The 26,872-nt window shown below is 41.2% G+C and overlaps 1 protein-coding gene across 1 annotated transcript in view; it reads left to right on the forward strand.

Moving 5' to 3' along the window:
- The first annotated feature begins 9,321 nt into the window (after positions 1-9,321).
- ppargc1b (peroxisome proliferator-activated receptor gamma, coactivator 1 beta) overlaps positions 9,322-26,872 on the forward strand; it is a 105,966-nt gene continuing 88,415 nt past the window's right edge. Inside the window, exon 1 of the mRNA XM_053324340.1 lies at positions 9,322-9,419. Coding sequence (XP_053180315.1) covers positions 9,339-9,419 — 81 coding nt within the window. The 5' untranslated portion in view covers positions 9,322-9,338. The remainder of the gene's footprint in view (positions 9,420-26,872) is intronic.

Below are 26,872 nucleotides of genomic sequence, written 5' to 3' on the forward strand. Positions count from 1 at the left end.
GGATGAATTAATACCCGTGTCTCTCTCACAGATTCACTCCACACAGTATTTTTTTTCCCCCCGCAGCCTTTAACCAGATTGGCCAACCAAGTAATGAAATTCCTCGGTTACATGTCAATGATCCGTGCTGCCTTGAATTAAATACTGCTATAAATCAGAGCACTCTTGATTCAGTAATGTCCTTCTCTGCAAGATTTCTTTTAAGGATGAGAAATGTAAATTGATTCATTTAGAGGATCCCAATCTCTAAATATAACACGGGGAGAGGGGCGGAGGTAGGTGGAGTCTGCGAGCTAATGTTGGTTTTTGCATCAATACTGTTTGAAATGGAAGTCGACAGCAGCCACGTAATCAGAGGAGGAAACTCCCTCTTTTTGCTCGATTTCCATCTTCAAATTTGGGTATCTGTCTAAACCGCCTCAAAATTTGCATGCCTGGATTCTATTTGCATTTCTGACTTTCCTCATAATGTCATTTACAGTTCACAGTATCAGTTACAGTTTATCTTCGTGTAATCAAAGCTTAATTACGGTGACAAAACCAGGATTGTACTTTTAGAATCGATGATTTATTACTGTTCCCTATAGTTTATTATGTCTTAATGGAAATATTTAATTCTATAAGTGGTACAGTGTTGCATACATCACATATTTTATTGGTCTATTTCACAGTAAAATGTATTTCACTGGCTCAGCTGTGAAACTGCTTTGCTGGTTCAGCAGCAGCTCGGCTGACTGTCTTAAGTGCATCTGGCTAGCTGACTCTGGCTTTCTGACAGACTGCTTCTCTGTCCGTCTATTTAAAGCCTAAAAGTACCTCATAGCTTCGATTTACGTAGCACTAACAGGGTGGTAAGAAGACAATTGAATAATATCTGCTTTTAAAATGTAATTGTGATCTAAAAGTAACATCAAAGTAAACAAGAACTGAACTTAAGTGTCAAAGTAAAATGCTTGATTCTCGACAGCAGCTCTTCCTGTGTTAACTTAAGGCTAGCTGCTTCCAGTCTTTATGCTAAGCTAGGCTAATGGCTGCTGGCTCTTGCTCTGTGTTTACCACATAGAAGTGAGAGTGGTATTGATCGTCTTCTTATCTAAAGAAAGACAGTGAGTAAGCGTATTAGGCTCATTTTAAGCCTAATTCTAATTTTATAGATAGTTAATGTACATATCCTGAATACCTTATCATTGTGTTGGCAACTGCTGGGCAAAGCATCATATTTTAAGAGCTTGTTAGACGTCTTGACTGTGAAATTTTACACCGCACATAACTACAGTATTAACGGCAGCTGTCAGTTCAATGTAGCTCAGTAAATAAGAGACTATCCCTTCACCTGATGTCACATCCTGTGTGACGTTTCACCCATTTAGATCTTGATTGTAACATGAAGCAGCAAGTCATTGATCCATGCACTTCAAAATGACATAAAGAAGTGACTGTTACAAATCACTGGTGAATAATAAATATGTTTTATTATGTAACATCTTTGTTTGGGTTAAAATGAATAGTAGCACTAAACATGATACTATACTGGAGCAATATTGTTCAGAGTAGGTCCCCATTTTATTTGTATTGAGTATGCACGTAAGGGCACATATAGTTGGCTGCAATAATGTGCCAACATAAGTAGCAATGTGCTAATTAAAGCAGGGATGAAGGAGACAGCTACTCAAAAACCAACAATGCACAGTCTTAACTCTTGTCTTTGCAAAGGTTTTCTGAGGAGAGAAATTAATTGAAGTTGTTTGTAGCCCTTAAGGACACACACAGTTCATTTTGGTGAGCGACACTGAATGTCAGCAACACTTTGTTGACAGGGAAACTCCAGTCTTGGTCAGTTCAGTCCTAAAGTTTGGCCTGGAGAAACTAGATTTATTTCTGCAGTTTGAACTTAGTGTCAGGCTGCGTGACTTCCTGGCTGACTGCCTCGTTGACTGACTGGCTAGCTGCCTGTCTAGATTAGTATGTACGAATGTGTTACCCTGTCCTGGGTGGTTATATTTGGAACATCCTTCTAACATGACTAGATTCCTCTCAGTCACTGACTGACTGTTTGATCTGGATCTTCCTGAGATGAGTCAACAAACAGTAAGTGATAAAAAAGTGCATTTCTGAACTGGTTTATTTTGACGGTTTGTGTTGTGACCCTTGAACCTCCAGACAACCCCATAATGACATGTTCACTGGATGCAAAACTCAGTGGCTCGTTGTGGCCTAAGGACGGCAATGTTGGACGTCTAGTATGGTCCACAATTATTGTTCAGGCAGACATAAAAGTTTCTATGGATGTCGCCGTGGCAAGGAGGAATGCTGCAGGATCCTTGCCTCCATGTGAGATGAGATAAGATATTCTTGTATTGGGGCAAGATTTTTTTTTCTGTCATTACAAATTCAAATAAAATGATTGGAGGCTTCACAAGATTTTTCCAACATTTTGTAAAGTGTCCTATTGGGTTTTTTTGTCTGTTTTTTATTTTTTATTTTGTATTGAACTGTTGTGGCAGAGATGTTTGGACCCTATTTTTTCCAGCATGTGCAAAATACAGAAGTTTAAATCTACTTTTCAATCAACAGTGGCACTCTAAAAGACTGCTATCATCATGAGTGGTGACTCAAGTGCTATGGCAGTGTAGTCCGGATGTATGGGATTATCACCTTGTGAAAAGATGTTCCCACTGCTATAGCTGAGGATATTCATATTCCCAGAGTATGAATCCTTAAAAATAAAATGTTTTTTGGTGACCCACTGAACTGGCCTCGATCCATGTGGCCAAAATGTACCGAAACACCATGTGCCCTGACATTTCCTCTGGACATTCATGATCGTCAGAAGATGTACTCCTTCTATTTTGGACACTCTTAGTATCATGATCAACTTTCCACATAAGATACAGATTCTCATACATGAAAAAGGAAACATACTTAAAATGAAAAGTTCCTTTGCAAATGTGTGTATGGTGGACATTCAAGTAATTGTGTGGACATGAAAGCTAGTACCAAAAAATGCAAAAAATCTCAAAACCTTTTTGACCTAATAAGATTAAATATTTCTAAAACTATTCATCTCCAGTGCGAAGGTGCGACCGCTGGAATATCCAATTATCTCTGAGGTTGTCTGAGGTCAGCATGACCGTTACATGTTGGCTAAGTTCAGAAGCTCACTGTGTTTACAGCACTTAGTTATTTTTTGATGAGCAGATATGAATCATGGAGGTAATATAAGGACGTAACCTGAAATATTGTTGGAACGTCTACTAGATAAAATGCTGTCCATGCTTTTAAGACCACCTGACACACACCAGCCCTACTAAGCAATGATGACCTTGTTTTTGGATGGGTGACCGCACCCTCAGGACTAAACGTTATTGAAATGTCAGCTTGGATGGTTCAGGATGCTTCTAGGACACATAGCATCTCAGTTTACAACCCAGAGAACTGAAATTGTTTTTAGTGGTTGTGGTGGTCTGCTGCAGCTCAGCGTGATATACCGAGGCACTAACGCTGCCTGAGTTTCTGGAGCTTATGCCCTGTTTGTCATCTTGAGTGGAGCTTTCTGTTTGGTTGAAGCATTTGCTTTGTAAGCTCCCGCAGCATTTCCTTGTCTCTCCGGCACATTTTGTGTTTCTGCTTTTCTTCTCTTTTTTTTGCTTTTATGGTTTTGCATACAGAGAAATCTTAATATTAAGAAAAAGCAGAAAGAGTTGTGTGTGTGGTTGGGAGATGTTTCCCCAAAGGAGTTAGCATTTTCAAAAGGGACAACTTAGTTTAGAGTTTACACAACAGAAATGAACTCCTCTTCTTGCTCTGTTTGCAGACACATCATTTCTGCCTTCCTCCTATATTCTATGATCCTTTACCCCAGCTCTCCTCTCTGATCCACAATCCTCCTCCTCCTAAGGAATATATAATTGCACTTATCAAATGAACTCGTCTCACCTCTGACCATTGACCTCCAGGCGGCTATAGTTTCCTGTGATACTGATGACTTCGAAGCTGAAGGTTACTTTGGGCTCTGACCTCCTTGTGAGTCTCTCTGGATCAGAGGGCTGGCTGAAGGCCTAATATAAAATGTAATACTGTAACATAAGGAGCATTACTCGAAGGCCATCTTGGTTGAGAACGTGGTTTGTTGGCTTCTACTTCTGAGATTGACAAGACAACATGCAAACATAGAAGGTTGGTGAATTATGGGAAAATTATGATTACAATGGATTATTAGGATTAATGTAACATGTAGTAAAAACCCCTCAGGACCCACAGTCAGTACATTTACTCAAGTACATTTTTAAGTACTTTACTTATTTTTCCATTGTGTGTATTTCCATTGTATGCTACTTGACATTATTATTCCACCACAATTCAGAGGGAAATGTTCCTTTTACTGTACTATATTTATTCAACAGCTTAAGATAATAGCTACCTTTCTGATTAATTTCCCCTTCCAGGTATCTATGAGATGTCTCAGATGGTTTCTAATCAATAACTGTTGGAGGCCAAGTTGTCCATTTCCCAAATTATCAGAGTAGCCTTTACATTTTGACCAAATCTTGAGGTGTTGTCTTGTTGATTGGCGCTGTGCCAAATGTGTACTTATTTGCCTTTATTTATTCACTATCACACTTACACTGATACATATTCTTCTGCTTTTTTGTGTGTGTGCATAATCATAAATACAATATATATAACGGTTGTGTTTTCAGGATTGAGCCCTGGTTGGTTTCTGGGACTAGGCAAAATATAATCTGAATCTGCCATGTACACTATACTTGGCTGTACTTGGCAAGTGTATGTAGGTAAGGGTTCAAAACCTATTTTTGCACCAAAGCTAATCTCTCCAATGGTATTTACTTGTCTAAATATCACCTTATAGTCAAAGTATTTTTAAAGCAATCTCCATTTCACTCTAGATGTTACTCTAAGCATCACACAAAAGCACATCTTAAACTAGAAATAACTTGTCAATAGATATTAAAATTGATTATTCATGTAGCATTTTTTTTTGCCTGTCTTGAAGGCACACTAAAAAGTGATATAGTAGGTAATGTAATGATTAAGAAATACAAGAGACAGCAGGTTTTTAAATAAACATGAAAGATGAGTAATGCATTGGATGTTTGTGCTGCTAGGTCTGCTAGAAGTGAAGTTTTTGTTGGATGTACAGTATGTGCTGTGGTTGCAAAACAGCATAGAAATAAGATGACTCCAACAGTTACACCAAACTACCTGTGAATAGTGGTTTTTTCATCTCTTGTAGAAGTTGATCTATTTGCATCATCTATCATATATTTCTCTCTCTATGAGTTAGTCTTGACCAAAACATTTTTCATATCATTAAACTCAATCTGAGCATTATGTCATATTTGTCCTTATAAGATGAGGAAACTAAATGGACCCAGAAATACCAAGTAGGTCCAAAGTTTTTGAAGGAGGGACTTTTCCTATGTTGCATATTTATATTTGATAAGGAGATCAAGCTGTGGTTAATGATGTTTTATGCACTTGAACAGGCTTGATTGAATCTGTGATATAATGAATGGTTATTTTATGTATCTTTTGATTGCATTACAGTACAGGCAAATTTGAGATCCACAGGGATGCTTTTAAACTGATTCTCAATATATTTAATATCTTATGAAACAGATAAAGGAGAAGGTCTTCATCACCCTTGTTCACTGCAGTATCAATCGACACAGACGCACACAGAAATATGCAAAATAAACCCATTTCCTTTTTTCTCTCTTGCTCTTTAATAAACACTTCCTCTGTTTTGAGCTCAACATACATGCATTATGACTATTTCTGCCCCTCTCTTCTACTTCTATATGTGTGAGTTGATTCACCTAGCCTAACAGTAACCATCACAACTACACACTTAACTCCAACCTTTACCCACGCCTTTAAAGGATTATTGCTGTTTTCTGACAACTCTGGTCTTATTATTGTAGATTTATCTGTTGAGGATTTGAAACAGAGTGCCAATACTACAACAGTGTCCTACAACATGAGGCACACAAGTGGTCAGACAATCATACAGGTTGAAAACAAGCCAGCAGTTGACCCAGATTATAAAAACCCCTTTATTTGGAAGGCAAATTAAAGTGGTGATCTGTCATTGCACAGGAAACTCAGCTCACATGACTATAGTAAGTGTGGAGATTCAAAGTGAAAACAGAAGTTGCTCTGTAAGCTGTGGTAGCTGTTACTGTATCAACAGACAATGATTTCACCGTTTACGTTTGCTTTTTCTTTCAAACAAATTTGACTAATCTTACCTGGGGGGCTTTGTTTAAAACCTGTCTGACCAACTGACAGCTCCTGTTTCCTGACCTGCCAGACAGGAAGTTATACTGTAAAACAAAAAAACAGACTCAAGTTTAAACTCAAGGAAGAACAGAAGAAGTGAGGAGTATATATGAGTTTTCTTCCTTTGCACACACACACACACACACACACACACACACACACACACACACACACACACACACACACATTAAGCATTAAGGTCAGTGTTGTCAGCCAGGCTTTTGAAAGACACGGAGAGCTCTGTTACGGCCATCACCTGTCTCAGATAATTAACCTTTTCATGACCAACACACACACACACACATAAGAAAAACTGACACACACACACACACACACACACACACACACACACACACACACACACACATACACACATACTTAGAGAGCTGCAAACCCCTGTGCTGCAATGCAGTGATAACATTACAATCACTGCTGTTAGTGTGTGTCCTCACGCTTGATTTTCCCTCAGTGGCGATTGGGAATAGCTGCAAATGTGGAGACTCATGATGCAATAACAGCACATATTGCCATAAAATGTCATAAAATCTTTTACGGTTAAAGTTTAGATCGCAGCATGTAATACTTTGGGTGTATTGTCTAATATTTGAATAAAACAGCAAGTTTATATTTGAAAGAATACATTATGCTGATGTCATGGGTCTGACTGCCTCTGTGCTCGCTCACTGTAACTCTGAGATCACTGTCAATCCCGGATGCTTTCTTAGAAACTCCATGAGTCATGAACATGAAATTGATCAGGTGCAGTTATTGGTTTAGTGTTAAAGCCCAAACTCTGTGTTGCAAAAGTAATTTGCCGCTAAAAGGTTTTCATCACACAAACATCTTAGACAGGCAGCAACAAATGAAACCAAACGGCTCCGAGTTTAGTTCAGGCATGCGGTGCTGTCAACACAGAAGAGAGAGAATATCTGATATCTTCATCAAATTGTGATACACAGCTACACAGGAATGAGGTAGAGATGCAGCTCCGATCGCACAGGATGAATTCTAAACACTGGAAAGTTGATTTTTCTTTGCGGCCAAATCTGTGCTGCAAAAACTAAAAAACATCAATCATCATTTCTGAAAATAAACATTTGGCTGGTATAAAAACACAGAGAGAAACACGCTCTGTTTTCCATCCACAACACAACAACACAACTCCAAGTTATTGAACTTCAGAAGGGCAAAGCTGAGCACCAAGTCTGTTATTATGGAAAAATCAACTGAAATTTGCAACATGCTTCTGCTGCAGCCCCTTGCACAGTTTGAAGCCAGCTATGTGTGATTTTGCATGCAGTGTACTCAGGGTCACCCCTATGTTCCCTCAGCCCTATGTTTCCTCAGCCCTATGTTTCCCCATCCCTATGTTCTCACAGCCCTAGGTTCCCTCAGCCCTATGTTCCCTCATCCCTATGTTCCCTCAGCTCTATGTTTCCTCAGCTCTATGTTTCCTCAGCCCTATGTTTCCTCAGCCCTATGTTTCCTAAACCCTATGTTCACTCAGCCCTATGTTCCCTCAGCCCTATGTTTCCTAAGCCCTATGTTCCCTCAGCCCTTTGTTCCCTCAGTCCTATGTTCCCACAGCCCTATGTTCCATCAGCCCTATGTTCCCTTAGCCCTATGTTCCCTCAGCCCTATGTTTCCTCAGTGTATGGCCATTACCTAATGCACATAACATATTGTATATATATATTATTTTCTGAGGGAACATGGGGCTGTCTGAAAATAGACTTGCTCCTGTGTACTCCACATTTATCTGTCCAGTTTTATGATGTCAGCACTTATGAATGAAAAAAATGTTATAAATCTAAAAAACAACCACCCTACATATTTGCACTTTTTTCTCTGTGCCATTAAAATGAAAAAATAGAGAAAAGTGAATGAAGTGATTGTTACTGTTTGACCGTTTCCAACAACAAAGAAGCCAAATAAACACCATTGGAGTTGTGCCTGAACTTAGATAGTGACATTTTTATTCAATTACAATGACATCAACTAATATCATCAACTATTCTCGCTATATGGCTGACAGAAGTTGGGTTTGCGGTTGCTCGGCAACAGCAGCAGGTTTCTGCAAACACTTTGTCAGTGCTTGCATCTCCAAAATAACGGTGGAGAAGTGCAACTCGAGCCTTAAAGCAAACAAAGTGTGTGCTGAGCAACCAGGACGTTTGGTGTGTGTGTGTGTTTGTGTGTTTGTGTGTGTGTGTGTGTGTGTGTGTGTGTTTGTGTATGTGTTTGTGTGATAATAACATAAACTTGCTGTGCCTTGCATTAGCTTACTTGTTTCCGGCTTTGATAATGAGCAAAAAAAAAAAAAAAATGCTGAACTCTTGATTTTTAGGAGACACATATGGACTTTAATTACAATTAAATCAATATTGCATTAATGGGGCAACAATTAGTAGTCTGTGTACTATAAGGACAAATCACAACCTGTCAGCCTCTGGATTGCTTCATGGGAAATGACAGTTGTTCCTCCAGGACAAACGGAGGGAGGCAGAACTGAAGGGAGGATGAAGGGGGATGTAACAGTTTTCCTGATATGCTAACAGTAACAGTGGTATGAGGTGAAGGCTGTTATATTCAATGACTGTGCTATGGTTTATATTTTTTGCTTTATTAAACAATGAAATCTGGCCAAAGAACAGAATTAAATGTCTTCACACCACACAAAATCTTGGCTCTGACTCTAGAAATTATGTTTTATCTTTAAACATTATATATCTATTTATACTTATTATTTGCCATTAACTTTAATTGTATTTTTCTCAATATAAAATCCTCTATAGGTGATAATTTCAGGTAATTTAAATGGAAATTAATCTTGTTGTTGTTGTAGGACCCTCTATGGCCACTGCATTGACCCGTGGAGGTCCACACACCCCACTTGGAGAACCGCATGCCTTTAAAGTCTTGGTTTGTTGCTGTGTGTAAACAGATGCGCCCTCTGCAGGCGGACTATACCCACTGCTCCTCCTCCTCCTCCTATACACCGCTCTCTGACTCCACGGCTCCTCATTCACTAGAAGATGGCGGACTGCGCTCCACTATTAGATGAGGAACTCTCGTCCTTTGTCTTCAATTACCTGACAGAAAACTCCGGCAGCCAGGTAAGATCCCGGCCTCTATGGACACACGGGACTTTGGGCTTTCCAGGCCGGGGTGCGTCTTTGCACGTCGCCGGCCGTGGCGCATGCTATGCCCGGTTGATGCGAGCCTTTCGCCCGGCTTGTCGGCAGCATCTCCCCGGCTCTGCAACCCGGTGTCTCGGTCTGCGTGCGTGTGTGTGTGTGTGTGTGTGAATGTCTACTATGTCTTGACGCCTGGCTTTCACGTGTTTTTTGGAGGAAATGTCATCGGCCATGAAAAGAGGGAATTTAACGGATGAAAACGAATAAATGCTTTTGTGTTGGCTCTGGAAGCGGAGACATGCCGGTGTGTTGCAGCTTGGGGAGGATTATTTGGTATGCAGAGGGGCGCTTTGGAAACTTTTGACGCATTCTTGAGGGAAGTTTTAATTTCAGTGCCGGAGACTTGGACACGTGGTGCGCCCCTGAACGCATGGACTCAGCCTGAGGACTATTATGATATTATGACATTATGATATTAATCTACTGGCTGCAGGACTGCTTGGCTTCAAATTTTGTGCGAAGAAAAAGACACACTCGAGTGTCTTTTTGTTGATGCTTCACTCGGATGGTTGGATAATGAGCTTTTTTGGTTGTATTTTGCTCACTGAATGTTGCAGATTTTTAATAAAGTCTCTGTATGGGGGAAGCAAGGCAATACATCAGTGCTGTGTAGTGTTATTTATCCATTTATAAGCTGCTTGCCACAGCACCGTGAGCTTAACTGGGGATCTCTGTGTTGGGTATCTGCAGGCTGCTCGGTGCGCTTTCGAAGTTGAGCAACTCCCACCGATGATAGGCCTTACCTGTAATTTATCCAGATTGGTCAATTTATTAGACGATGTTCCGCAAAGTGGTGTGAGAGACAGCAGATAGTCGGTTTTGGTTTATCTGTGAAAGTTGCTGCGATTTTTTTTTACGTTTTCATAATGCGTTTGCGTAATCGTTTGGTAACAGTTACAAAACGACTCATTGGTTCAGACGGATGGGAAGCGTAAATACACCAAACTGCCTTTAGAAATATCAGCAATTCAAGGATGGATTGCTTTTTTTGGGGATCACGCATTCACCTTACGCATGGATTAATATTTAAAATGAATGAATATGATCTTCAATTGGATTCGGCATACAGTTAACACACAAAACACCTATATTGAAAATAATATGGAAACTTTTATTACTGGTTCTCCTGTTAATCCCATAATAATCTATCAAAAATACCCCCGTGGAGGGCGGTAGCGAGTGGTCTGCCAATTACATTAATGGTGATTTCTTCCATATTAAGTGATGCTTTGCACTTCATATGTGTGCCGATTATTCAAATTCAAAGTGATAATTGGCTGCAGCTCTCATACTGTATGATATGATGTGTGTCTTGTTGCTTACGTGGAAGGAAACATTAAATGAAAGGATTTCCGTACCGGGTCCGGTGGATTTTTTTTTTTTTTTCATTTCTCCACTGCATCTACCTTCTGTCACCTTCTGGCTGTAGACTCACACTACCGAAATACACATGTGCATGTAAACCCATTACACGGTATGTCATTGGAAATCAGGACCCCCGGTATTTACTGCGTCACAGTGTGACATAAGAATGCGTCGTGGTGATTGTTATTGCTGTGATTGCACGGTCAGCGGAGGATGCGATGATGAGTGTGAGTGTGTGTGTGTGTGTGTGTGTGTGTGTGTGTGTGTGTGTGTGTGTGGAGGGGGGGGGGGGGTATTCTGTCACAGTTGATTGGCAGCTCAAGCAGGTTAATTCAGTGTGTGGTGGGATTCAGGGAGACTGCAGGCTATTTATAACATACAGCAGTGACATGTGCTTTCACATCACAAACACACACATGTGCACAAACACACACACACAGACAGTACACAAATTGACAGATGTGTCCTGCTCCCCCCCCCCCCCCCCCCACCCCTCCAAAACACCAAAATACTTAAATGATGCCTTCAAATTGTAATAGGTTAATATATAATAGATGAACATCCAGTACATGCAGCATATAACATATAATACACCAATATGCTTATTAAATATATGCAGTGACGTAAGCATACATGTCTATAGGGACTTGATATATGTCTATATTATTAAAAAAGCATCACAGTGATATTATTCTCATATGGTGACTAGATGTGCCTACACTGAAACAAAATATGCAAATGACTCCCAATATTGATCACCAGAGATGTAATATGATGTGAAATGAATAGTCCTATTACTCCTACATGTCTCCCATTGTTTAATATCCCTATAATGATTTTACAGAGTATGTAAGCGCCAACATTTGCTGTGATTGCTTAACCCAGTAGTGGCTCACCAATGTGCCAGTCATGACAAACTCATGTCATGCAAACATACATCTATAGTCGAGATCTCAGAGCTGCCAAATATACCAAATTCATCAGGATGGATGTGTGTTAGGATCATGCTAATAACATCTATGTTGGTATGATGCAGCAATTACACGCTTTTGCTGGAATTTTTTTTTTTTCTTGCTGCAAAGTCCTTGAGTGACACAGAGGGTGAGCGATAGAGTGCAACTTGTAAGAAGGGAAAGGAAAGAAATCTGATTGTACATTTTATCACAGCACAAGTTCTTTCTTCATGTGTAAAACGATAAGGTTATCTACTCTACAAACGCAGCGTTAATATGTTAATATTTACACAGGGTTATTAGGGCTTGCTGGTGGTTCGCTCTCTCTCTCTCTCTCTCTCTCTCTCTCTCTCTCTCTCTCTCTCTCAGTGTGTTTCTATGCCGCTCACCCCTGCCGGCTGGTTATTGTATTACTACTCTATCCTCGTGACTGGAGTTACAGAACAGGGCTGCTGCAGTCATGTGAGTTGTAGTGGTGGAGGGAGGGAGGGAGGCAGTAGAGAGAGAGGGAGGCGTTACCCGTAACGTAGCCGAGTGACAGGCAGTCCCTCCCTCCTCCCCCCTCCTCCTCCCCCTAACATGTGACTCCTTCCTCCTCGCTCTCTCTCTCTCTGTCATACAGTCTCCTCTCTTGCTCACTCTTTAACATTCAGCAGGCATGCTTATTGTAATTTCTCTCCTTTTGCTGCTCTTCCCCTCTCCCTCTCTCTCTCGCTCTCTCTCTCTCTCACTTATACACACTGTTAATCTCTGCCTTTATCTTTCTGTTTATAATGTATTTAAATGAAGTGAGGGTTTAAAAAAAGAATATTTAAAGATTTTGAAAGTTGAAGCCAATATGGCATCAGATTTACAATCAAATCAAGTCAAATGAATCAAATGGGAGCACCTTCTTCTTAAACATTCATCATATTCATCATACACAGGATTTGCATTTTGTGCTGTAAAATCTTTGCACAAATACATCTAATTGAGAGACCGCTGTGTGCAGATCTAGGTCATCATATGCATGAGCTTACACTAGCTGCTTCTATGGAAACATAAAACCAATCAGATGCATCACTGGTGAAATAATCAATTGAAAACAAATCGAATCAATTTCTCAGGCTGAAATAGCACAGCAGGAACCAAACAGCAGGGTTTTCTATAATGCTTGTAGTTCTTTTGGATAGTCAGATTAAATGCTAAGGAATATAGCTTGCTAGCATGGCGCCGGATTGTCTGGAAGCCCTCCATGAAACATGAAGCTTATATGTAAAAAAAATAACAAAAAAAACAAAACTTTGCCCTGTCCCGCCGCACACGTGGAACTGTACAAAGTGTCGAAAGGTAGTTTAAGAGTGCAGTTGGTCTGTCAGACCTATTTCAGTGCTAATCATTGACCGGGTGTTGAGGGCTGGTCTGGATCCATGCAAGGGGATTGACTCTGAAAGATCAGGCCGACTTAACGTCAGTCACCACATCCTGCTGTAACAGGATACAACCAGCCACCAACCAACCTCATGCTGGTAAAATATTAGCCGTGGCTTGTTAAGTTAGTCTGGTCTGCTGTGCAAAAAAAAAAAAAAAAAAACCCTCCCAAAAAACGTCACATGGTTTCCAGTGAGAAAATTAGGAATCTGTTAACCTTTAAAGATCAAACTACAACCTGTTCAAAGTATAATTGAAATCACATATCATTTCTTTTTCTTTCTTTTAGTTACAAGTTAGTTTTGAAGTTGTGTTTAGGACTAGAGGTCAAGTTGGGAGGTAAAAATAGTCGCCCCAGTTTCCCCCTCAGGGATAATAAAAAGTTTCCGTGTCCATCCAAGTTATCCTGCTCGACTACTCCAGGCTGGGATGTAAAGCACTCATGTGTCATGTGATACATAAAGGTTGCTTTCTCTTCTAACTTAATCTAGACTTGTCAATTCTAGCTCCGCGCTCCCGTTTAAATGAACACTTAATTGGAAATGTGTGATCAAAAAAAAAAAAAAAAAAAAACCCATGTAGAAAGAGAACAGTCTGAGTCAGAGAGAGTAATGAGATGAGAATTCAGAGGCTGGAATAATTAAAAAACTTTGGGAATACTTTTCACATTGAACACATTGTTCAACAACATCGACAAATGACTCACTGCTTCCATGTTTGGCTTCCCTTCGTCCCAAGTTACATGTTACTATCAAGCAGACTAATCAAGATAAAACTCAACTTGTGTGTTTATATGTGTATGTGTGTGTGTGTGTGTGTGTGTGTGTGTGTGTGCGTGTTTAAAACATTAATTGCATCTCTGAAACAAAGCCTACACTTTGCAAATGGAAAACTTAATAAAGCTGAAAGCCATTACTGCACTGCCGGGTAGTCCTATAGAGCTTCAGACTGTCAGTCAGCACTTTATCCTATAACCGTGATGCCCCTGTGCGTCTGTGTGTGTGTGTGTGTGTGTGTGTGTGTGTGTGAGCGTGCGTCCAAATACACTCCTACACAGCAGGTGGCCATCCGTGTCTATAAGGTGATCCTATCCGATGTCTGAGTGGATGTAAGGCGGCCCCTTCACTGACCACATCTAGCTCTATACTAAACTGACAGATTTTTGTCAGATACTTGATTCATCATTAAATGTAACCTTTCACTTCCTAAAGTCATCATTTTGGCATTTTTACATCTAAATAAATCAATCTCTGTGGTATAATTAGCCGCAGATTTAGCCTTTTTTATCTATTTGCAACACACTCACTGTCTGGCTGCTTGTGTTATTTCTGTCTGGAGAGTTGGGACACACATTTTTTTTTTTAGATAAAATCCAAAGAGAAGATGATGTCAGAGTTTCGTCGTTACTTTTCGGCTGATGGGTGATCTCGGGGAACGCAGAGCAGGAACGTCTGAGTAGTAATCACCAAAGATGGATAGCCAGAATAAGCGGATAACTCCTTTTAAACTTCAGTGTGATTGTTCAGATTGGATAATCAAGTATCCCTGCATATTGGTTTGAATGCCAAAATAACACCCATCATCACACCTACACTTAATCACTTGGCGTAATAAATCACAGCTGGAATGAATCTATGCTTAGTGTGCAAACAGGTAAAGATCTTCATATTACTTTCTTGGTGTAAGCCAATAAATCGGATTTGAATTAGACAGTAACAAGAGTAAAGGATCCAGACAAGACAGTCGGGTAGGTAGGCAGGCAGGCAGACAGACAGGTATATAAATAACAAGGCTTTGAAGTTCCACCCGGGGGTGATGGATACAGGTGTGATTCGCAGTGACTGGGATTTATGCCATGCCATGCCAGCGACAGAGAAAGAGAGACAGACTCTCTTCGCCTGCATCTTATCAGGCCTCCTCTTCTGTCCACTGATTTGAGCTTTTTTACTGTGACGGCTGTTTTGTTTTTCCTTTTTCAGGGTTTTTTTGTGTCTCTCATCCGCTGTTTTGTCCCCAGTTGCGTGTTGTGTGTCCTCCTTATCCCTCGCCCTCCTCTCTCTCTCTCTCTCTTTTGCTCTTACTGTGTGTCTGAGTCGTGATGTGCATTGCTGCAGTGCAATGTGTTCAGCTTGCAACCCCACGGTGACTCACCTGTCCCTTCTGTCTCTAAGCTGCACACACACACACACATATACACACACACACTGTATATACTACTTGTTTATAAGGTTGCATCCGGTTATAGGCCACAATTTCATTTTTTGACTCACACTTACATTAATATTTGGCAGATGTTGTTCATGCTGCTATGTTGAGTAAATCATAGCAAGAGTATCCTAGATCAGCCTGGCAGTGAGCAGGTCAAAGGTCAGAAGGTCAAGGCATTGAGTCAACACATAGAACAAAGTGTTCCCTTGACCATGAACTGAGGAAGATATGAAAGTGTAGTGAGGATTATTATGACATACACAAACACACACAGCAGCGTGGTTTTCATTCTGTGGGCTCCTGGGTTAGATTTACTGCAGGTTGTGTCATCTCATCACATTTCCTTAAATTGATGAAACGGGTGCAGCTAAAAATTTGACTTAAGTTTATAGCTCATGTTTCCTAACCTGGTTGTTACTGTAGGGCTGACAACAAGGTGCCTAGTGACTTTCTCTCTGTGTGTGTGTGTGTGTGTGTGCCTAGTTAATTGTAAATGTGTGTGTGTGTGTTTATATGTGGTTGTGCATGTGTGCGTCAGAGTGGGCGCTGGGAATATGGATGCTTCCTCCCAAATCCCTCTGAGATTTATCAGGCATCCAGCTTAGATCCTGCCCCCCCCACCCTCCCTCACCCTCCCTCACCCCCCGCCTCACCACCACCAACCCCTCCTCGCCACCCCATGTGTGTGTGCCTGTGAGCATAGATCATAAACTGCATTCGTCCATGCATGCTTCTGTGTGTCACATGCTGCTAGCTAGCATGCTAGTGGAAGCAGGTGAGGGGGGGTCTCTCAATAATTAATTGCGTGGTGATTCGTCAGCTGCTCACTCAGCCCTGGTTGGCATCAGAGGCTACAGCCGGCACTCACACACACACACACACACTCACACTCACACACACACTCACACTCACAAACAAGCTAAAATGAGAATCACGATATTCTCAATTAGATATTAAATTATATGATTGTGACAGGAAACGTTTTTACCAACATAGCACCTCTGGAATTTTTTTTTTTGCCTTATGAGCTTCATCATCATGTAAATAGTGTGTAGTTGTGTAATTTTGAGGTGTTACTCTGTGGTGGTGGAGCTACAGTATATATAGCAAAGCAAATATTGATGCATTTACTTCCATAACTCATCATCTCCAAAGCTTTTACTTTCACCAAGTCACTCCTCTGTTTCCCTCTTCCACCTAAAAGAATTGTGTTTACTTCCATCCGCACACTATTGTCAATTAGAAACCCCTCGATATGATGCACAAGATCTCCACAATGCAAAATATGGCAGAATCAATTTCATTAAGATTGCGTTGGGAGATATGAATACAAATTGCAGTCCTAATATGAATACCAGTGCAGCTCACGGTTACACACGGGGGGAGAAGATCACGGCTGAAGATATATCATCCACATTCATTAAGTCCTTGCCCAAGTAATATCTTTACAATTCATCCGTTGATTTCCAATCGTGATAATTTGTCATTTACATTTTCTCTTTTTTAATCATCTCACGTCCTCTTTGGTCTCTCCTACAAGAAGACATTAAAGCTCCGGCCCAGCCAGCGCTAATTTTAGTTTGGTTTCCAACACTGGGATAAACAGGGCTAGCGAAGGCTTAATGACCGATGCAATTTAGGGCCAAACGCAGCTACGCAATACTTCTTCATTAGATTGGTTTCCACTAGTGAGGCGGTATCAGGCTACACTAACATGAGCCCTACTTCTGCCTCTCTTTAGCAGTGTGGACCTACAAAGAGTGGATAGTGTTATTCTGTAGATTGGTTTCCATCACAGAACATCCCTTGAACCTGGAATTAAGTAGTTTATTGTAGATGTATTGAAGTGTTTTTATGTTTAATTTGACTTTTTAGTCCCTAATCTGACTGTAAATCTCTAGAGTGGAAGAAAGCAGGAAGGATCTGAGGTTAGGGTTAGGGGTTGGGGTTAGGGTTAGGGTTAGGGTTAGTGTCAGCAGAAGAAACTACTCTCAGATTAGGAAATTGACAGGACAGGTTTTACAAACAGAGGGGGAAGTCTGCAAATCTCTAAATCCAGTTTGCATCTGTCTCGCATGCACGCTGCAGGATTTTCCAAACAGCTCTTCTTCCCCCTGAGGTGGAGACAGCACTCGACCGTGCAAAGTGTCCAACACGCACAATGGCTTCATCGCGTGTATTACAGCGGAGGGGCAGAGAGATACCACTGTGAGATGAGAAAAAAGAAAAAATATATATATAAAACCAGTACAGAGACACCAGTGAGCAAGAGTCTTATTAGGTATTCATCATCTTGCCTCTTGCCGTCTCAATTTATATGAAAATCTATTCAATTTTGGTCGCTGTGTTCCAGGTTGTTGCCATTCTTGCCGTGACTCAACCCAGAGTGGGATGTGAAGATGTAAATTTCTACCCCATCTCTCTCTCTCTCTCTCTCTCTCTCTCTCTCTCTCTCTCTCTCTCTCTCTCTCTCTCTCTCTCTCTCTCTCTCTCTTTCTCTTTCTCTCTTCAGGCTATAGTTTTAATACAGATTATATACTTTACAGTCAGTGCTGTGATCATCTCTCATCATATTCTTCTCACTCTTTCCTTCCATTTTTTTTTCTTATAGTTCTTATCTTTATACCACACACAGACACTCAGCAGGACACGTACTGTAGGATTCATATTTTTATTGTTTTTTTATTGTTAAATCATCATCTGTATATCATTCAACCTCATGTCAGCTGCAACTTAGAACTTTTTCGGGTTTGGGAATGTTTCGTTACTCATAATATCGATCTCTATTAAAGCTGGAGAACGTGATACCATACCTCCGAAGTTCAGCTGCGTTTTTTTTACTTATACCTGTAATGATTAGTTAAACAGCAGACAGTTACTTGGCAACTAATTTTCATAATTGACTTATCATTGAAGTCTTTTTATCGAGCCAAACATTTTCTGCTCCCAGAGTCTCCAATAAGAGGATTTGTTGCTTTTCAGGTTGCTTGTAAATTGAATATCTTTTGGCTTTTGTGATGGAAGGACTCACACTTGAGAAAAGAATCATCATAGTAATTCTGATTGACAAATTCTTAAATGCAGCCTTAATGTGATTGAATAAGAATCCATTTATTGGTGCGCTACCACTAACAGAGTAAAGATACCTTATTACCTTTTTCTTGAGGGCCTATTTTCTTGTGCTCAATGGGGGGGGGGGGCATTCCTAAATAAAGCTGTGATCAATCAAATTACCACAAACTAACTAACTCAGAGACAACATGGGGACAGGTAGTATTATTCCAGCGTAACAGTCCTCATTGACTTCTGCTTCTTTTGATTGTATTATAAACCTCTAAAGAGATAAAGGGGGCGCATGTAGAGCCAATAGAGGCCCATAAAGCACATTTTTACACAGGGGTCCACTGACCGTTTTAATTGGCTGATGCTCTGCGGCCCTTCTTTTTTACGGTGTGAGTAAACATTGCTATCCAGGTTGTCTTTGCTCTAAAAATCAACATATTGACTGTGTATTATCTGGAGTTTTTTTTGCATCAGAGGGTCGATGAAGTGGCCTTGTGTTGTGATGAGACCATCCAATTCCTCTGCTGGGGTACACAGAAGGATGGAGTGTGTGTACAGTATATATATTTCATGTGTTCTTCAAAGAAATTATGCATGCATACATCCCTCATCTGAATTCCTCATCACGTCTGCGCCTCTTTTTTCTAGTTTTATCTCAACGCTCATGTTAATGTGTGTGTATGTGTGTGTGTGTGTGTGTGTGTGCCATGTGTCCTTACCTTACCTAACCTTTGCAGGCAAATTTGTATTCATCACAGGGACCCTGTTTCTATATTGATAGTGTCAACATAAGCGTGGGGCCGTTTGTCACTCCCCGCACATTTACGTACGCACGCACGCACACACACACACACACACACACACATACACGCACATGCACGAGCCACTATTTTGTATAACACCTTCGGGGAGAAGATAGGAAGGGGGTTGAAGGAGAGGGAATCCAATCTCACCCAGCAGCTCAGGGCTTTGTAGGGAAACATGTGGAGGCCCAGCGGTCGCCGAGCTAGCTGGCTGCCCTATTTTCTGTATAGCTCTCCTCCTCCTCCTCCGTTACCTGATTTATCATGAGGGCAGCCACCAGGGAAATGTCTTATTTTAAAGCAGAAAGGGCTGTGTGTCTCTCGTTACAAAAATCTGATGAGATTAGACGCAGACGACACGAGAAGGGATGCTGATTGCCACGGCGACATGTCACCATCACATCAGCCCCCTTACGCGTTAGCCATCTCGCCACATCTGTACAAGAAGTGGCATTTGTAGCGTTTAGCAGATAATGGAAGTGGATGGGATTTGATGTTGGAGATGTGTGAACTATTGCACAGCATATAGTGATTTCTGCTAATATAATTGCATTGTTTTAAGTGTGATTGCTGCTATTCGTTCACCTTTTTGCAGAGGTTTCATTCTAACTGCATCTTTATCAATTGATGTTGCTAATTCTGCAGAAGTGTGGCTGTTTATGGTTATAATTGTAAAGATATTGATGTGTAATTCTCTTTGAAGTGGAAGTGGTTATCTGAAAGCTTTAGTGATAATATTTCAATGTTGACAACCGCTGTAAAAAGTAGTAAGGGCTGTCTGCTTTTGCTTAAAAGTTGGACTTTGACACATCCAGCTGTTGTTCATATTGAGACTTTGACGCTGTGGAGCTTTGTAATAAAAACACGGAAGATAAATGGGGAGTTGTGCGAAGGCTGTGAGTATAAAACGCTGCTCCGATATGGGTTATAACCAACAAGGTAACTGTCTCTCTCTCTCTCTCTCTGTCTCTCTCTCTCTCTCTCTGTCTCCCCTTGACGTCGGGCCAGTGTTTTGGCTGGGGTTTGCCCCAATTTAGCTGACAGACAGATCGGGTTGTAAAGATGCCTGGACTGTGGACGGGCAAGCACCCAACAGCACAAACACATCATCACTCCTCAGACACTAACACTATAGCCTGCCGGACTGAAGACGTGACGCAGACACACACACACTCATACCGGTCGTGTGTCGAGTGAAGATTCTCAGTCATTCAAACCATGGAGGGTTAAACCGAGGGCAGCTAGACTCGGTTGAAGATACTTGAAGATGTTTCGATCCAAGTGGCCCTCTCTTCTAACTGAGTGGTGGGCGATACCATATTTTTAACATCTGAGTGGTCCCGGCTGTTGTAATGACACTCATTAAGAGTCATATGAGCCACCTGAGGCTGATGTTTGTGGGCGATAAATGGTTGTGCGCCAACCAAAAAAAACCCTATACCACACAGTGTCTTTTCCCTTCCCGATAATCCACTAGTCTGGCAGGATTATTGCATGTGATTACGACTCATGCTCTACAAGGTTGGGGGATTACACAGTGAATTCGTGGGGTTATGTCATCCTGTGAAGTTTCCAAACTGTTGGTCTGCTGGGATTGAAGGAGGAGTAACGCAGTAGCAGCGGCGGCAGGGCAAACCCGCTTTAATATTTATCCTTACTCTGGTGGTAGTCGTTCAAACATAAATGTATTCATAGGGGCTGTTGTATCATCAGTAGTAATAGTTACTAAAATGATGCAGCAGTGGTAAACAGCTGCAGTCATTTCAGTAATTATTAAACCTATATTGGTTCTAACCACTGGTAATGTAGTGTTTGTAGTAGTAAATCTTAATGGTGATAGCAGATAGTAGTTGTAGTATTGTTATTATAGTAGTAATGTAGTAATGGCAGTAATTATTAAACCTATATTGGTTCTAACCACTGGTAATGTAGTGTTTGTAGTAGTACATACTAATGGTGATAGCAGAGGCAGCAGCAGTAGTAGCAGTAGAGTGATGGTCCTCAAACCAGTAAAGGTAAAGAAGGTATATAACTGGTAAAGAAGTTGCAATAGTAGAAGCAGTAGTACTAATATTTGCAGAGTTAATAGAAGCAGTCATCATCATAGTAGAAGTAGTAATAGAAGAAGAAGAAGTTGTAGTAATAGCAAAAGCTGTGTACTACTATCATTAATAGGCTATCAGCTCTACCAGTAGTAATGGTGGTAGAGTTGATGTAGAAGCAGCAGCAGTAGTAGTAATAGTACTGGTGGTATTACAAGCAGTTATCATAGTAGTAGTAGCTGAAGTAGTAATATCAGTAGTAGGTAGGTGGTTTTAAAAGCAGTAATACTAGTACAGGTTGTTGTAGCAGTAGTTGTACTCATACTTGTAGTAGTGGTGGAGGTGGTGGTGGTAGAAGCAGTCGTGCTACAGTAGTGATAATAGTCATGATGTGACTGTTCAGCAGGTTTGTCTGTTTCAGGGGTTTAACACTTGTAACTGTTTGTAGTCTCAACACAATGACGGTTGGTTTATCTCAACCTCGTAGCCTGTACTACTGCACCCTCCTTTGTTTGTGTGTGTGTGTGTGTGTGTGTGTGGGCTCTCAAGGGCACTGGTGTAAATGAGAGAAAAGGTTAAAGGAAATTTCCATGGTTAAGGGTGCAAGAGGACAGCAGGACGCACACAGGCACACACACACACACAGGCACACACACACACACACACACACACACACACACACACACACACACACACACAGATGCCAGCATGGCATATAGCTGTGGCAACCAGGTGCCATGGGAAGGCAAGCACAGACTGGTGTGAGCATGTACTTTTATACATAAACACACAAACACACAAACATGCACACACACGCACACACACGCACACACACATAAAAACACTTTGCCAGTTATCTAGCAACACAGCCTATCACATTCAGTACAACGTTATTTGATATGGTTCAATGCAGTTGTGCACACACACACACACACACACACACACACACACACACACAGCATCTCTCCTCTTCCATTACTCCACTTTTAAAATCATTTGTTGTTATATTTAGATGTTGTTGCCTCCTCCGATAAAAGGTGCATTAATGTGTCTGCGTGCGTGTGTGTGTGTGTGTGTGTGTGTTATAAATAGGTTCTTTGGCACAGATCACATTGCACTGTCACATCACACACATTTGACCTGTGTCTGACCTCTGGTTCAGTCCTAATTAGCGTAACATCTCCATGTAGGCTCAGATGGCCGTTTCACTCAATCACAGCTGGAACCAGCAACCCTGATTCCATCAGCAGCCTACGAAATAAAAAAGATTATCAATTACAAGCCTCGCAATAATGTAGTAACTGTAGACTAATGTAATAACTCATGAGAACTTAATAAATTGGCTCTCTGTAGGAGTCTAAAATGTAATAACCCCGATATTGTGATATGTTCTCCTGATAATGTGATGTAATTTCACTGATAATTCCTGATGATAAACACATTAGGGTGGAGATGGCTCGCAGTGACTGGCTCAGGCGGCTCTGCAAGGCTTAGCGATGGAAAGTTTAGAGGTGTGTGTGTCTGTGAGTGTGAGCCATGCGTGTGGGATGTAAGCAAAGCAGCAAGCAGGCTTCTACCTGCATATGAGAGAGAGAGAGAGAGAGAGAGAGGGAGAGAGGGAGAGGGGGGTGTGGGTGAGGCCATGATGTCCTTTGGGATGCATATACAAACACGCATCAGCAAAAACACATATTTACTACACACACACACACTCTGACACACATACATATACACCTTAGCCATAAATAGCTTGTATGCACATGTTCCCAGTAAAAAAGGTATTCAGCTTGTTTCTAACTTGTAACTTTCCACTGTTTACTCCTATCAGCGTTTGCATGTTTCTATTTCTTCTTCTTCCACTTTATTTCCCACCATCTCTCTCACTCCCTCCCTCTCTCTCTCTCTCTCTATCTGTCCCTCTCTCTCTCTCCCTGTGTTTCTCTCTGTCTCTCACTCTCACTCTCATTGACCTACTTCCCAAAGGCTGCTCAGGCTTGCGTGACCACAGTGCTTAGTGCAGCGGTGATATGGCATTACACACCCTACACACGCACACACGTGCATAATGCTTGCACATACATATTTGCTGCTACGCACACACACACATACACACACACACACTGTATATGTTTAGGCATTGAGTAAGTGATCTCCCCCCCCCCCCCCCATCAATGGAATAAAACAAGTGGTGTCTTGCTGATTGGACTCAGAAAACATTGACACACCCATAGTTTCTCCGCCTTTCACTCCTTCATTGTTTCCCTCTTACACACCGAGGCGGGGGCGAGCATGCTTTTGACAGCGGGAATGTTACTACTATGATGCAATATGAGTAATAAGTTAAATTCTTTTGTGGTGAGTGTGTGTGTGTATGTGTTGTCACATGTGGGCATCTTTCATACTGTGTTTGTGTGTGAGTGTGTGTGTGAGAGAGAGAGAGAGAGGTTAAATGCTCGGCCGTGTGTGTGTGTGTGTGTGTGTGTGTGTGTGTTTTATTAGTGCATCTCCTCCTCCCGCTGGTCACTGAATGTTAATGGAGCGTCTCAGGAGTCGAAACAGATGAAGTGTGTGAACACAGAGTGCAAACTGGATCAGCTCGCTCTGATTTTTTATTGTCATCTCTCTGTGGGAATTCTTCTTCATGTGTTTACTCTACATTAACGCCCAGGGTTCCTCTTGAGTGGGTTTTTTACAAAAGCCAGTGTGGTGATATTTATGCTCTCATAAAGCACATTAAGAAACAGTAAGTGTGGTTATATTAAAAAAAAGCATAAAACAAACACTCTTCAGATTTCCTCCTATTCTTATATGTGTGGGGGAAAGCCTCTGGAAATCATGGGACTTTAAAATCTGAAATACAAGTGCAAATATTTCTATTTCTCACCAATATCAAAACAATACCTCACTTTGACATTCTCCAGTCTTTCTGCTAAATGAAGCTAATAGCTGCTGCTGGTAGTGTCATATTTACTGAGCACGGAGGTTATCTTAAGTCTATTTCTCCAAATCTTGAACTATCCATTTCTCAAACTGAGCCACAACTCTCAAAGGCATCTGTGTTTAATTGGGTCTTATCTGGAAACAGCTGTACGAGAACTAAATCTTAATCAAATTAAGTCTGAAATTTGCAAAGCTTAGTGACGTACAATCATGAAATATCCCATCAAAGAATAATTGAAGACTAAGAAACTGACAAACATTAATAACCATTGACATATTTGACTGTTCCAGATTCTCAAATTGAATTTATAAGGTCTTTCTTTGTCATATAAGCTGAATATCTTTTGAGTTGGAGACTCTTGGTCAAAGAAAAAAAAGACATTTGTTGACATCCTCTTTGACTCTGGGGAAATGAGATTAAACAGCTTCACTATCTTCTGACATTTTGTTGACAAAGCAGTTTAGTTAATTGAGAAAATAATCAGCTGATGAACAGATAGTGATAATAATGGTGAGTTCAGTAAAACGATGTTCTTGTAATATATTCCTAACATAAACTTGGCAGCTGATAATGAGCATTGAAATACTTTACACTAGGGGTTGATTCCCTCATGTGCCCGTCAACCAGTCAACCAGTCAACCAGTCAGTCAGTCAGTCAGTCAGTCAGTCAGTTTGCTGGTATTCAGTCACTCAATGTTAGCTGATTGTAGTTTCAGTGTTTGTCTTGTACCACACAGACACGCCTCTCGTGACCGCCTGTCCATCACAACGCCATCTGTGTACGTACATGTCGTGTGCAGCGTTTTCAAGCCTTCGAGCATTTCTGTCTGTCCGTCTCGCCCCTTCACACCTCTCTCTCCTCTCTCTCCTCTCATCTCACACACCTTTCTGTCTCTCTCTCTTACTGCACGCATGCTGGCTGGCTCGTATAGGCAAACCTCTGCTGTGTCTCTCTCTCTCGTGCTTCATGCTTCTCCCTCAGCCTCCGCTCGGCTTTGTGCTTTTCTCAGCAGCGCCTGACCTCGTTTCAACTCTCTCTCTCTCTCTCTTTCTCTCTGTCGCTTTATTTTTCTCACTCCTGTCTTTTCACTATCCATTTACTCTCTCCTTCCTCCCCGTAGCTCGTTCGCTGTGTGTCTCTCTCTCTCTCTCTCTCTCTCACTCCCCCTCTCTTCCTCTCCATTTACTGCATTCATTCCTTTCGCCCCTTTTCACTCCTTCCGATTCATTTTCATTCTCTTTGATGTCGGCGTTGCCTGCTCTCTTTCTCTCTCTCTTTAGAGGGGCATCACAGCCAGAGGGTCCTGGGGTTGGATCCCGCCCATCCCAGGTCCAGGTGTGTTCTCCTCAGTGCTTGTGTGGGTTTCTTGCCACCATCAAAAAGACCTGTATGTTATAGTTAAAGCTCCACTGGCAATAAAGACTGGAGGTGGTCTCTGGATGCTGCGCTGTGGATATACCCATTGCTCTTACTGTATAGTATAGAGGATGCTGAGAAATGACAATTTAAAAAAAAAAGAAAAAAATCTTTTTGCATTTCACGTCAGTATTGTTCCACCAGTAGTTTGGAGCTGGCTGGTTTAAGATAGGAGTTTACTAGGGCAAAATACACACATACACACACACACACACACACACACACACAGACATGTACAGGTTACTTTCTTGCTTGTTTTGTCAATCAAATATAGGATTTAGTTTGACAGCACAAGCTCACACGCACACACACACACACACACACAGGCGACGGCAGGCTGATAGCCAATTGACACAGCATGCAATACACACACACAGAGAGAGAGAGAGTCTGTGAGTCTTCATGGTCTGATAGCTTATTGATTCCTCTGCAGGTGATTTCAGGAGGAAGACTATTGGGGTTTTAAGAGGGAAAGTAGACACAAAAGACAGACAGGTGAGGCGAGCGGGCGAGAGAGAATGTAAAAACAAAAAAAAAGAGGAAGAGAGAGAGTGAGAGAGAACGAGAGAGAGAGAGTGAGTGAGTGAGAGAGAGATTGCACATTATTTCAGACAAAACAGATGTCGAAACCTCTGAGATATGATTTCGAGAAAGAAAAACGACCTCTGACCTTTGCCCTCCCTCCTGACTCAATTTTTTTTGGCTTTTTTTGGAAATTGCCTTTCTAGGAATTGAAGCACTCACTGTCAAAAAAAACAGGTCAAATATCTCAAATGTATTGAAGCATTTGACGTATGTTTGTTTATTGACCCCTATGACGTTTTTTCTGGTGAAACTGAGCTTTTCATTAAATGTAACCCTGGTTAGTCCTTGAATGGAAACCAAGCTAATCAGTAAGCTTTGGAAAAGCAATGTTTCACCCTGTAGTAGATGTCTCTCTGGGCTGAAAAGTAGCCATTTATGGCCTCGGCTACTCCTGTAATTCAAACTTGGCTAATTAGTAAGCCCTGGATATCCCTTTATGGGCTTTTTAGTTGGACGGAGGAGGAAGAACATTGGATAACTATATAATCATGATACACGTAGGCCTGCATCACCTCAGTTTGCTCCAGCCTTTTAAACCACATTTAAGCCTTTAGGTTGCTCTTCAGATATATTCTAATGATTAAT

Source organism: Scomber japonicus, chromosome 8, assembly GCF_027409825.1.
Source record: "Scomber japonicus isolate fScoJap1 chromosome 8, fScoJap1.pri, whole genome shotgun sequence".
Taxonomy (NCBI): Eukaryota; Metazoa; Chordata; class Actinopteri; order Scombriformes; family Scombridae; genus Scomber; species Scomber japonicus.